The 13,834-nt window shown below is 33.8% G+C and overlaps 1 protein-coding gene across 2 annotated transcripts; it reads right to left on the bottom strand.

The window, feature by feature from the left end:
• Nucleotides 1-7,045: 7,045 nt before the first annotated feature.
• Nucleotides 7,046-11,183, bottom strand: LOC110612384 (potassium transporter 5). Of its 2 annotated transcripts, XM_021753159.2 has the most exons (7): nt 10,889-11,180; nt 10,660-10,807; nt 10,354-10,579; nt 9,136-9,384; nt 8,563-9,042; nt 8,221-8,475; nt 7,046-8,145 (listed from the first exon to the last, which is right to left on the bottom strand). In XM_021753159.2, the coding sequence occupies exons 2-7, from the start codon at nt 10,792-10,794 to the stop codon at nt 7,304-7,306; spliced, it is 2,187 nt and encodes a 728-aa protein (XP_021608851.1). In that variant the 5' UTR covers nt 10,795-10,807; nt 10,889-11,180; the 3' UTR covers nt 7,046-7,303. The 2 variants fall into 2 exon arrangements, with proteins under 2 accessions (XP_021608851.1, XP_043810653.1); XM_043954718.1 differs by having other exon boundaries at nt 8,221-9,042; nt 10,889-11,183.
• Nucleotides 11,184-13,834: the final 2,651 nt, after the last annotated feature.

Here is a 13,834-nt window from a genome sequence, read left to right as displayed (position 1 = left end):
GGGATTACTAATTATTTCCAATAATATTAATATATTTGAGAGATATTTGAATTTGGAACACATATCATGTTAAGTTTTTTATGTTTATATTATTAATTAAAAAATAGAAGAATTTAATTTCAACTTTGGTAATATATATATGTATATATTTTATTCAATTGATTGGAGTAATGGGTATATCTTAAACTTTATAAACATTGATGTACATATTCTAAGTGTGGATTCTAAATGATTTTATAAAATAATATTGTTTCAAATTCACTGCAAAACCTCTTATAAATAATAAGTATAATTCCTCAATTCAAATATAAATATCGAAAAAGCATTACATATCCGTGTAGTTTTTTCATCCAATATGATATTATTATAAACCACCAAACTTCTGAAACATATGAAAAAAAGAAGATAAACTTATTGTGCTTATCTGTGGGAAGAAAATTTGAATAAAGTAAGAAAAGAAAATATTCTGCAAAGTCTTATTTTTATTGACTGCAACATTAATTTAAATACAACAGAAAAATAAAAGAAATTTCAACAACTTAGTGATAAAAAATGAAATTGTAGAAGCAACTAAGTCAACTTCTTAACACTTTTCCTTGACTTTGATATTGCAAACTCCAAGTTTTTTCTCTTAGAAACTCAAATTTAATTTTTGGCAAAGGCGTGGTGAAGATGTCTGCAATATTAAAATTTGTTTTACAATATTTTAAATTGACAAAACCCTCTTTCTGCACATCTCTGAGGAAAAACAACTTGGTGTTAAAGTATTTTATTTTTTCATAAAAAACAGGATTGTTGGAGATAGTTATTATAGCCTATGTAACGGTCAGCTGCCTGCTTGCGGAATTGCGGCAGCTGATCGTCCCACATCGAAAGATTATAAGAAATTGAAATTGTATATAATAACACTACTAAATAACTTGGGTTAACCATTTTGAGCTAAGTGGAAAGTGGGCCCAAAAATTATTTGGGCCAGTTCGGGCCCGCCTGTTTCAATTGGTATCAGAGCCACTCTGGGTCAGACAAATTGTGCGGAGCTAGTGGGCCTGCGAGGAAAGGGCTACCCGTGAGAGACGAGGTGGAGTCGCCCGAGGTACTAGCGAACCACAATACCCAAGGGTCCGGTCCTGGTTAGCAATTGGAGTGGATTCAGTTGCGACGAGGACGTCGCAAAATTTAGCGGGACCGAGTATAACGGTCAGCTCCTCGTCGCAAAATTTAGCGGGACCGAGTATAACGGTCAGCTGCCTGCTTGCGAAATTGCGGGCAGCTGATCGTCCCACATCGGAAGATTATAAGAAATTGAAATGATCGTCCCACATCGGAAGATTATAAGAAATTGAAATGATCGTCCCACATCGGAAGATTATAAGAAATTGAAATTGTATATAATAGCTAGCACAGAACTACTAAATAACTTGGGTTAACTATTTTGGGCCAAGTGGAAAGTGGGCCCAAAAGTTATTTGGGCTAGTTCAGGTTCGGCTGTTTCAATTGGTATCAGAGCCACCCTGGGTCAGACAAATTGTGCGGAGCTAGTGGGCCTGCGAGGAAAGGGCTACCCGTGAGAGATGAGGTGGAGCCGCCCGAGGGTACTAGTGAACCACAATACCCAAGGGTCCGGTCCTGATTAGCAATTGGAGTGGATTCAGTTGCGACGAGGACGTCGCAAAATTTAGCGGGACCGAGTGTAACGATCAGCTACCTGCTTGCGGAATTGCGGCAGCTGATCGTCCCACATCGGAAGATTATAAGAAATTGAAATTGTATATAATAGCTAGCACAGAACTATTAAATAACTTGGGTTAACCATTTTGGGCCAAGTGGAAAGTGGTCTCAAAAGTTATTTGGGTCAGTTCGGGCCCGGCTGTTTTAGCCTAATTATCCACAGACACATTTGTGCCTTCCTTTCCTTGAAGTTCAGATAAAACAACACCTTTTTAAGCCATAAGGCTTGATTTGTAGCAACTGTAGCTGTAATAAATCAGTTTCTGTAAATAATTGAGCAACCACCTCTTGTTTTTTTTTTTTTAACACCAAGAGAACATCCGTGAGATTAAAACAATAACTTGAAGTACTCTTCGTATCATCAAAACCACCATGATCACTATCAGAATAGCCTAGCAGAACATAATCTTGACTAGCACTGAACTTAATCATATAATCTAATGTTCCTCTCACATACCTTAAAACTTTTTAAGTAGCAATAAAATGAGTTTCAGTGGCACAATTTGTAAATCTAGATAGCATACTTACAGAGTGTAAGATATCAGGTTTTGTGACTATTAAATACATCAAACAACCCACTAGATTTTTGTAGAGAGTTTCATCAATCTTTTCAGCTATATCTTCCTTGCCAAACTTTTCATTTTTACCCATAGGAGTTGTAACAAACTTGCATTCATCCATTCTGAATTTCTTTGGCATGTTTGTTTTGGCAAATAAACACATTTTGCTGCTTTTATTGAACTTCCATTCCAAGGAAAAATACTATTTGTCCTAAGTCAGTCATCTTAAATATTTGCTGCATGTCTTTCTTGAACTTATTCACAAGTTCCAGGTTATTTCCTATGACAAGTAAATTGTCCACATACAGTGAAATAACAACAAAATTGATCTCATCACCTTTAATATAGAGGGTAGCCTCATTAAGATTTTTTTTGAATCCCACCTGCATCAAGTGCACATCAATTCTACTATACCAGGTCCTTGGAGCTTTTTTTAGCAAGTACACATTTTCCTTTTGCTCTTTCACAACAAACCCCTCATGTTACTCAACATAAATCACTTCATCAAGCAAGCCATTGAGAAATGCTAACTTGATATCTAGATTATACACTTTCCAACCCTTTTTTGCAGCAATGGCCAACAACAACCTGATTGTTTTAATTATAGCAATAGGAGCAAACGTGTCAGAAAAATCAATACTAGAGATTTGAGCATAACTTTTCACAACAAGTTTAGCTTTGTGCTTGTTAATGGAGCCATCTACTTTGAGCTTTATCCTAAACACCCACTTCACTCCAATGACTTTCCTGTCTGCAAGCCTTTTAACTGACCAACTTCTAGGTTTAATTTTTTTCGATCATGTTCCTCCTTCATTGTAATCATCCATTTCGAATCTTTCTCAGCTTCCCAAAAATTCTCTAGTTCAAGAACAACAACATTGCACCTCTCATAAATTTCAGAAAGTGCTCTTGTACCTCTTATAGAAACATCATCAATCAACTCATCATCTATGAGTTGTGGTTTTGGAACAAAGTTAGGAAACATAATTGTTTGCTTTCCTTCCCAGTCTCACTTGTCATTCTCCATGAAGCACACATCTCTGCTTATCAAAATTTTCTTAGTGTTTGGCTGAAAAATTTTGTAAGCCTTTGAGATTGTGCTGTAATCCACAAATACACCAAGCTTTGCTCTTTTAGTAAGCTTATCTCTCTTGATCTATTGAACATGAACGAAGCACAAACATCCAAATATTTTAAGATTTTTCAAGGAAGGTTTAAAACCATACCAAACTTCAAATTGTGTCTTTCCTTCTACTGCCTTTCTTGGAAGCCTATTGAGCAAGAAAACTATACTATTTTACAGCCTCTGCCCAAAATTCTTTTGGGAAGATCGTCTCAAGCAACAAACATATGGCCATCTTCAGTATAGTTCGACTTTTCCTCTCACTGACTCCATTTTGTTGTGGAGTGTATGGAGCAATGAGTTGATGCTCAATCCCAGCCTCTTCATAAAAAAGATTGAACTGATTTGAAGTGTACTCCTTGCCATTATCTGACCTCAAAGCTTGAATGTGATGACCACTTTATTTTTCAACCAAGTTCTTGAATTTCAAGAACACACCAGCGACTTCTGTTTTGAACTTGAAAAAATATATCCAACACATTCTGGAATATCATCTATAAAGGTGAGAAAATACCTGCTCTCATTTAAAGATGCAGTTTTATAAGGCCCCGCTATGTCAGTATGTATGAGCTGCAATTTCTCCATAGGTCTCCAGGTTGCTTTCTTAAATGGAAGCCTTGATTACTTTTCTTGTTGATAGGTTATGCCAGATTTCTCCATCAATTTTTATTGCAGAAAACACTGATTGTTCTTCCTCCAGTGGATCCAATGCAAAGCTTTTTTCCTTTCATTTTCACTCTGAAAATATCTTTGCCTTCTGAATCTTTGATAAGACATTGATTTGTTTCAAAGAGAACTTTGAATCTTTTCTCAAGTAATTGTGCAACACTCAAGAGATTTTTATTTATATCAAGTACAAATAACACATTTTTTATTAACTTTGTACCTGAGATGCTTTCAATTGCTAGTGTTCCTTTTCCTTTAACTGAAATGTACTGTCCATTGCCAATCTTCACTTTGGAGACTACTGAAGTATCCAATTCTTTTGAAGAAATCACAATTAAAGGTCATGTGATTTGTACACCTGCTATCAATAAGCCACTTCTCACTTGAATGACAAGTTGAAAAACAAGTAGCTACAAAGAGTTAATCCTCCTCTTCTTGATCAGCAACTTGAGCAACATTCTTTTGCTGCAATTCATTTGTGTTACAGTTTTCTATTGAGTGTTGCTTTTACAAATTCTTTGGTGATGTTCCATCTTCTAACTTTTCTCACACTTCTGGTTTGGCTTTCTCTAGCATTTGGAGGGAGGATGTCCCTTCCTTCCATAGTGTTTGTGATAGACGGTTGTCGAAGCCGTAAAAAATAAACCTATTATCAACCAACAAAATAAATTTATAGATAGTGGCAATAGGGTCGAACCACAGGGAATTGACACTAAAGATCTTCCTAATGATAACCAAGATAAGTAAATAACAAATAATTAAAAGAGGGGGGTTTGAGTTGATGAATTAAAACTAAATAGCAAAAGAAAGCAATAATTTAAAGATGAGTAAATCAATAAGAGAAAATCTTCTAGTTGAAGAATGGTTCTATTTCAGATTGTTTAGAATTGATCATTGATTCTTTAATACTCCTATTTATCTCAATAAATTAGTTTTGGATGTGGAAGACGCTTCTCACAATCCAAATTCCTCCTTAGTTCTAGTTTGATTAGGAAACGTTCGCTAATCAAACACTAGTTAACAAGTTGCCAAGGAACGTCATTGGGGCATTATAGCATCGAACAACTGTTAACTGCATTAAGACTTAGAGAAACCTAATTCTAACCTTGCCAACCGCGTGGTCAAGTCTAGATCATGCAATTTGATTAAATGTGTATTTGAACAACCTAAGCAATTACGGACCTAAATCATTCAAATAATATTACTTAAGCAATTTAAAAACAATGGGCCCTTATTGATTCTAAAAGCAAAGTAATAATTATGGAAAGCTCAAATTGTATAAATATTGAAAAGAAATAGAAGTTTAACAATGGAGATTTAAATCTCCCAATTCATCACACAAATCTGAAATTCACCAACTTCAACTAGAAAAGAATGGATTTAGCCACTCATGGTGGACTAAATACACAAAAAGATGAAAAGAAAGAAAAGAAGAGCAGTTGCAGAGTTTCTGGCGAGGGAGAGGGTGCTGAGTTCCTGATCAGAAGGTGCTGAGTTCCTGATCAGAAGGTGCCTTTGCTGGTTTGGAGGCTCTCCTTTTATAGCTGAAGAATTCTATCTATCTAGGATTTTGAAATCCCTTTTTGATTTGGTGTTTGACTCCTCTTTTGATGTTGAATTTAATTGCAATTGGAATTCCTTGGATGAGAAGCTCTTTCGTGGCTCTTGGTTTTATGTTGGTAGTGATTGGGTTGGATTTGGACTTTTGAAAATTCGGATTTCTGTTTTCTGCCCAAATTCCCGCTCTGCTGTCAGTTTCTGTTGTGAAAGTGATTTGCCCGGTGATTTGACCAGTTTCTTCAAGTGATTGGGCAAATCACAGACCCGATCACGTTTCTGTGAGTCAGTTCTCTCTGTCTTCTGCGAGTGATTTGGCCAGTGTCTTCGAGTGTCCTGGGCAAATCACTGACCTTATCACTTCTGCCTGTTGCCTCCAGGTTTCTGCTTCAGCTTGATCTAGGCGGATCATTGGGCAAATCACTGACCCAATCACTTTTCTGTCAATTTTCTGCACTTTTTCTCCAATTTTCCAATTTCTTCCTTTTCTGTAAAAACAAGATAAAAACCATAAATTAAACTAAAAAATGTGTAAATAAGCAATAAAAAAGATAATAAAAATGTGGCTAATTTATGCTTGATCAGTTTGCAAGGAGGGAAATCAGATTTTGTTCCCTTACATGAGTTTCCCTTTTGTCTTTCTCATTCTTCTTCCATGCTCCTCATTGATTGGATTGAACTTTTGCAACTAATGCACCTTCAACTGACCCTTTAGACCTCAAGCCTTCTCTGTTCTTGTGCCCGCAAATCTTGCATCAATTCTGCCAAACTAATCTCTAACAGATCTTTAGTGTTTTTCAAAGAGGAAATGGTTGCTTCAAACCTCTCAGGCATAGTTACAAGTATTTTTAGACTATTTTGGAATCAGGAAATTCAGAACCAAGTAACCTTTGTTTGGAATCCCAAGCAATCTACCAGAGTATTCCTTCACCGTCTTATAATCTTTCATCTTCTGAAGTTCAAATTCTCTAATTAGATTAAGAATTTGCATTCTCTTGATCCTCTTATCTCCTTCATACTCCTTCAAGAATTTTCAGATTTCAAAAACTGACTTCATTGTCATAATTCTAACAAAGACTCTTGCCTTCAACTTTCTTGTCTTCTTCTCCTTGTGACTCTTGATCTGCGCATTGTTAGATTTGCAGGTAATGGAGGAATCTCATAGTCCTCTTCGACAGCTTCCCGGAGATCATGTGCCTCTAGATGAGCCTCCATTCTTACTGTCCAAACATGATAGCCTTCTCCATTGAAGGCAAGTGGCGCTAGTGAAGTAAATGGAATTTCTTTTGAATCCATGGAAAGAAAAACAAGAAATAAAAACTTTCTTTTAATCACAAGTCCCTTAAGAAGAGAGCTCTGATACCACAATTTGTTGGAAGAAAATTTGAATAAAGCAAGAAAAAAGAATATATTGTGCAAAGTCTTATTTTTATTGACTGCAACATTAACTTAAATACAGCAGAAATAGAAATTGAAATAGTTAAAAACAAGCAACTACATGGAATGTCTCCATGTTTAACAACTAAGCTAAAAACAAGCAACTACATGGATGACATGTTATTGAACAAGTTAAAGTTAAGAAACAATAGAAAAATAAAGAAATTTCAGCAACTTAGTGATCAAGAATGAAATTGCAGCAGCTAAGTCAACTTTTTAACATGATCACTAATTAAACCTCATAAGTCATGCCTACTTTGAGTAAATGCTTACGAGGAACCAAGAAAACTTCATCAGGCTGCCTCACACACCTGCTTAGCCAATTGTATAAGTAGTCTATAGTTAATTTCTTCACTAATTTTGATCCATCTGAAGCCATCACAAGGCTCTCACCCATTAGATAAACAACACCCTCTCTTTGTGCATGATCAACCAAAGCCACCTCCCTTTGCATGTCTTCTCCATTTTCATAATTTCTTATGAACTCCTTCAATTGATTTACCATCATATCCTCCAACCTCTCTTGCTCCTTTCTTGAATCTCTGTATCCATACCTCACAATGCATCGGAAGATCATCTCTCTAGGCTTCACTCGTTCAAACAAGAATCTTTCATCAGGACAGACTTTGCTAATTGGCAATGACTTGATTGAAACGAACACAACAACTGAATGTAGAGATGAGACACTTGAGACGTAATGAGTGAATATTGGAGATATCCCATGAACAAGCTGAGTGTAAAATAAACCAAGTCCTGGGGTTCGATGAATCCTTTCATCTGAGGTTATATCAGCGAGCTTCTCTATTGAAACTTTGTTTTCAAGCTCATACGTATACTTTTTCCTGTAACCATAGTTCCATATGAACATGATGGCCACCACGATGAAGGCAAAGAACAAAGGAAGGTACCCTCCATCAACAAACTTGTAAAGCACAGAGCTTAAAAATATGAGTTCAATGAGACCGATGGTTAGGACATAGAGGATGATGAAGATGATGTGTGTCTTCCATATCATGATCATAATAAGGACCAGAAATGAAGATGTAATTACGAAAACAAATGTCACAGCAATACCTGCAAGAAGAATCAGTTTAAAAGAAGAATACTAAAATTTTTTGCGTTACTATAACGTAATTATCGTTTTCTCACCATATGCGTTTCCAATCTTTAAAGTGTTTTTGAAGCCAAGAGTGACTCCAACACAAGCCAACATCAGAAGAGTATTGATCTCAGGCACATAAACTTGACCCTCGTGTTCTGCAGATGTATGCACAACTTTAACTCGAGGGAAGCACCCAAGTGCCACTGATTGTTGGATGATAGAAAAGGAAGCCGAGATCAATGACTGACTAGCAATGATGGCTGCCAAGACTGCCACAATGAACTGTGGCCAATACATTGATTCTGCACCAAAGAAATCAATCACATAAATAATCAAACACAAGAATAAATCAAGGGCGCTCGTCGTAGAAACATCAGGAGTATACTCACTAGGGATGGATTTGTAGAAGGCATCGGTAACATCCTGAGTATTCTCCCGGAGATATGAACACTGACCAACATAGGCTAACAAGACGGAGGGAATGAGCACAGAGCAAGAGCTTATTTGAACCGACAGAATATTGAAGTGTCCTAAATCAGCAAACAAGGCTTCAGAACCTGTTAAGCATAAGATGACGCCTCCAAGAGAGATCCATGCATCCTTTTTATTTCTCTTGAAATATTGCACAATGTACCATGGATTCACAGCCTTCATCACACTAGGATCGTACTTGACAGTGTTGAAAATCCCAATGCATGCAATAAAACCAAACCAAATAATAATAATTGGAGCAAAAGTATACCCAACTTTATCTGTTCCAAACCTCTGAATTTGAAACAAGAAAATCAAAATCCCAACTGAAATCCACATGATGGCATTATCAGTAAGGCTAGCATCAGCTTCCTTGATACCTGAAACTGCTGATAACACTGCAAGATACAATAATCCAGACCTTATAATTCTAGAGACGACTCAGTACTGCTGAATTAAAACTCATGTGTATATATATAGATATGAGATACCTGATATGCAGGGTGTGAGAACGCCATCTCCAAGGACCATGGACACTCCAAGCATGCTCATGAACAATAGAGAGACCTTCATTATGTAGCTATTCTCGAGCTTTGATTTTACAGCTGAAGCCATTTTCATTCGGCGATGTGGCGTTTTTAGCTTATAATTGGACAGCTCTCTATCTTCAGCCTGATGATTTGGTATCATATTGACCTTGGCATGGCGGCATATGAGAGAATATATTGCGAAAGTTCCTCCTACGCCATGGACAACAAGAAAATCTCTGATAAGTTTCTCACCATCTTTGAATTATATACATGCATATGGGTGTTAATTTCGAAAATCAAATGCTTGCAATTTTAATTAGAAATGCACAATTTGCAATTAATGTACTCCATCATAAGATATTATTAATTATCATTTTCAATTATCAATGTCTAACACAACCTTTAAAAATGTATTATAGAACTCACAAATTTAATCTCTTAAGTGTATTTGCAAAAGAGTAAATCTGAGAAGTCTCATATTCTACTCCTCCGATCCCCAATCCCATTTCAAAAAAAAAAAAAATGTATTATACACTCCCATCATAAAATTCTCTAATTGACTATCCAAACACACTAATAATAAATTTATGTCATTTTTGAAATTATTTTTTAGAGAAATTTGTAAGGACATCCACAAATAAAATATAATTATTTTTCTTAAAAAATGGAATATAGTTGTTTTAGTGAAAATTGTCATATTACAAGAAATTATAATTTATTTTATTTAAAATATGATAAAATCTCGTATGTGGTAATATAGGTGGGATAAAGAAATTATATAGAGTTTATAATAGTTAGCTAAGAACCTAAATAATTTAAGTTTAATATTTAAAACCATCCTATAAATAATTTTAAAAATTATTTAGATGAATTTAGAAATCACATGAAAATATATATATTCAAAAGTTACCTTGTATGAATTTAAGTGCCTAAAAGAATTCTAAAATTGTAAAAAGAAAAAGAAAATCCAATGGATCATACCATGAGTTTTACGGCTCCATCAAGTTAATTTGATGGAATCGGATTTTACAGATTTTGATTATTTTTAGATTTTAAAGAGCGATTTTGATTGAAATTGGCAGATGGGTTCAAATTTAAAATAAGATATATATAGCTACTCAACAAATATAAAAATAAATATATATATATATATAAACAATTAAAAAGATTAATTATTACCTTCACCATTATCATTGGCGGATAAAACCACGAAGACATACTTGATCAAGGTAATGATAATAATAGAGTAAATAATCAAAGATAAGACCCCAAGCAGATCATCGTTGTGTTTGATCCCATCAGGAAAAATCCCAGGTAACACATACAACGGAGACGTACCCAAATCACCATAAACAACTCCAATACATTGAAATGCAAGCTTCAATACGGTTCCCCAATTCATTTTCTGCATTTTAATCAAGAAATTAATTCACCGTAATTTAATTTTTTTTTTAAAAAAATTGCATGAAATTATATAAAGTTCACCTGCACAGTATTGTGATCACCAGCCTCCAAATCCAACAAGTCTCGTTTAATGCTTAGGTTTCCATTGCCAAGTTCTTGATGGTTACCTTCGTCCTGCACTTCCACTTCTTCGTTTACCACATTTCCGTTCTCCATTATTGTACGAAACCTGATTAAACAAACCAAAATAATAATTAAGGAATACACTTAACAAACAGTATCCTAAATTGAAAATCGAGTGCAGACTTACTGGTCAGAATTTAGTTATCAAATCCCCTGAGCCTGAGCCTGAGCCTGAGCTTGAGCTTGAGCTTGTCGTTGCAGGAGAATAGCAGGCTTGTCAGGTGTGGGATTCTTATCCTCTCTGGCTATGTGATGGGTATATGTAGTAGGTGTAAAAAATCTATCTAAAGCTGCCAATTGAAAGCTTGGAAACTCACTATGAAGCAAGGTCAGATCGTGTTTGTAGTGATTAGAAGGTAGCCAAAAATCACTTTCATGCAAATTCAGCTCTATCTACGATGATTGGCAGCGACCCCCTTGCCAATTAGCGACTACTTCCTAATCCGTAACGTGCCCACTATGTATGCATGATTTGTCTTTAAAAGAAAACTTCTGATGGATATTCCCCTTACTTTTAATTAATTATCTTTAACTATGCATATTTTTTTGGTATTATATATATATATTTTTAAAATTAGTAGACCAATAATAAGTTGTAAGGGCAATCACTTGCATGAGACAAGCACTAAATCTATCCGAGAAACTGCTGAGAAAATTGTTGATTTCGAAGCAATAAGACAATATTGTTGGATGATTGCTATTTTAATTTGGACCTACATATTTAATTTATAGTTTATTAATATAATTAAGTCGTAATTTCTAACTACAATAATTAAATCTAAACCATTAACATCTTTTTATAGAGAATATGATAATTTCTTTCATACTATATGTCACATGTAATTGTTCCAAAAAGACAAAAATCAGGTCTAATTTCATCTGAAATGGTAGTTTAAGGAGAATGCTTATCCAATTTCTTATATTTATAATTATTAAATCCTTGTCTCAAAATAATGTGGGACCAATGGTCACTCAAAGCCAATTATATAAGGAAAAGAGAAGTGAAGGGTAATGATATTATATGGTTTTGATAATATAAAAAGTAAAAAATTTATTAAAAATTTCAATTACTTGAATTGATTTCTTCTTAATTTAATTTAATTTAATTTTTATAAATATTTAAATTTTAATATTCAATATTTAATTTTATTTGATTTTAAATAAACTCAATGTTATCCTAATCGGGATGGTGGTTTCCTCTAACATTCTATACGCAATGCTTTAGTTAAGGAGAATAAGATACAAAATTAATTCTAGGTTATTGTAAAGCAGTTCAACAGAGTAACTAAAGTTTTTCAGCTTCTACTCTTTAATTAGTTCTTTAATTAAATAGAAAAAACTGAATAAATGAAATTGAATTATATATTACATTTCAATTATTTGTTAATATTTAATGTTAATACTGATTTTGCTCTAACAGCTATTAAAAATTGAAAATTAATTAATGCCCGTCAAGTGTATAATTATTTTTAAAAAATAACGTATTTAAGTTTTTCAATACACATTAAATATGATTATGTTGAAAAATTATTTAAATAAAGTAATTTATGTTTTAGACAAATAAAAAAATATACTTATATTTATCAAAAATAAGAAATATATGATAACATCAAACAACTAATAATACTAGAGTTAAACAACTAATTGGTACTTCGAACTGTGCCGCTACGTACCGCGATCTTCGCTCCCAAGGATTTTATTGGGCTATGAGCTTTGCCGTATCGCTCTCTTTTATGTGGATTTTAGTTCTGATTTTTCTTTTGTTCTACTTGTTAGTGGCTTCTTTAACTCAGATCTGATGGTTTGGTGGCATGGTTCCTTCTCGATCATTTTCTGCTCATGTTTTGGGTTTCTTTCTGCATGTCAATTTTTCTGATTTTCTTTCAATTTTCAGGATTTTTTTCAATTTGTGTTGGCTTGCAGGTCTCTCTAGATGTAATAGTCTCCAGTTACTGAATGCAGTGGGTTGCTGTCTGTTTTGGAGGTGGTGGTTTGTGGAGGCGGTGAACGGTCGATGGCAATCGGATTGGGGTTTTTTTTAGTAGATTTGGATCTTGTTCTCAAGAGTTGGGTTTAAATTTATGTTGTTGGGTTGATGAGTTTGGATTGTTTTATGTACGGTTTGGCCCACTAAAAATGCAATCCATTATATATTCAAAAAAAAATTACAACTTTCCTGTTAAAGATTAGTAAAGTATATTTATATACTTATTTTCAAAACTAAAATATGAACATTTTTCGTTATATTAATTTTGTAAAATCTAAATAGTTTTTTTAATTAATTGAGAAAATTATAAATATTCATGTCATATTAATAAGTTATTATCTTTTTGAGTTATTATATTCACAAAATATTTACTTTATTATTTAATTTGTAATTAGTTATTTTAATTGCAAATTTTTTTCATTAAAAAAAAAAAAAACACTCTATCCCCATCCCTAAATAATTTAATTAATGGCCGGAAAGTACATGTTTTGCTTAAACTAACTCATTTTTAAAGTGTTTAATAATTTTATCATAATCATGATTTATCATTAAATTATATTGTACAAGTCGAATACATGAATAAAAGTCCTTACTTGGGATTGATCGATAGAAGGCATCGGTAACATCCTCAGTATTTTCCCCAAGATAGAAACATTGGCCCATGTAGGCTAACAAGACCTTGGCATGGCTGCATATGAGAGAATAGAGCGCAAAGATCCCTCCTGCAATGGAGAAACTTAACGGGTTTCCATCTCGAGCTTAATGCATTATAAAAATATTCATAATTATTGCAGAAAAAAAAAAAAAATCTTTATTTTTGGCCAATTATATTTGAGATTTTTTTTTTTTTTGCTATGTAAAAGCAAGATAAGGAATAATACTGCCAGTCACAGTGGTGGTATTGTGAAATTCTGGGAAATATATTATAATTAGTTATATTTTTGTAAGTCAAAAAATTTTAATTTCAGAAACTAAGTTAAAATACTTAATTACTAAAAGGTGTGTAAATATTATTTCAGACAAATTCATAATAATTTTATAAATTTAGAGTGAGTTCATATATCTAATAATTGAATTTCTTCTCCC

The sequence above is a fragment of the Manihot esculenta genome, chromosome 3 (assembly GCF_001659605.2).
Source record: "Manihot esculenta cultivar AM560-2 chromosome 3, M.esculenta_v8, whole genome shotgun sequence".
NCBI lineage: Eukaryota > Viridiplantae > Streptophyta > Magnoliopsida > Malpighiales > Euphorbiaceae > Manihot > Manihot esculenta.
The sequence above is the reverse complement of the archived record's forward strand: the minus strand, read 5'-3'. Positions and strand labels throughout refer to the sequence as shown.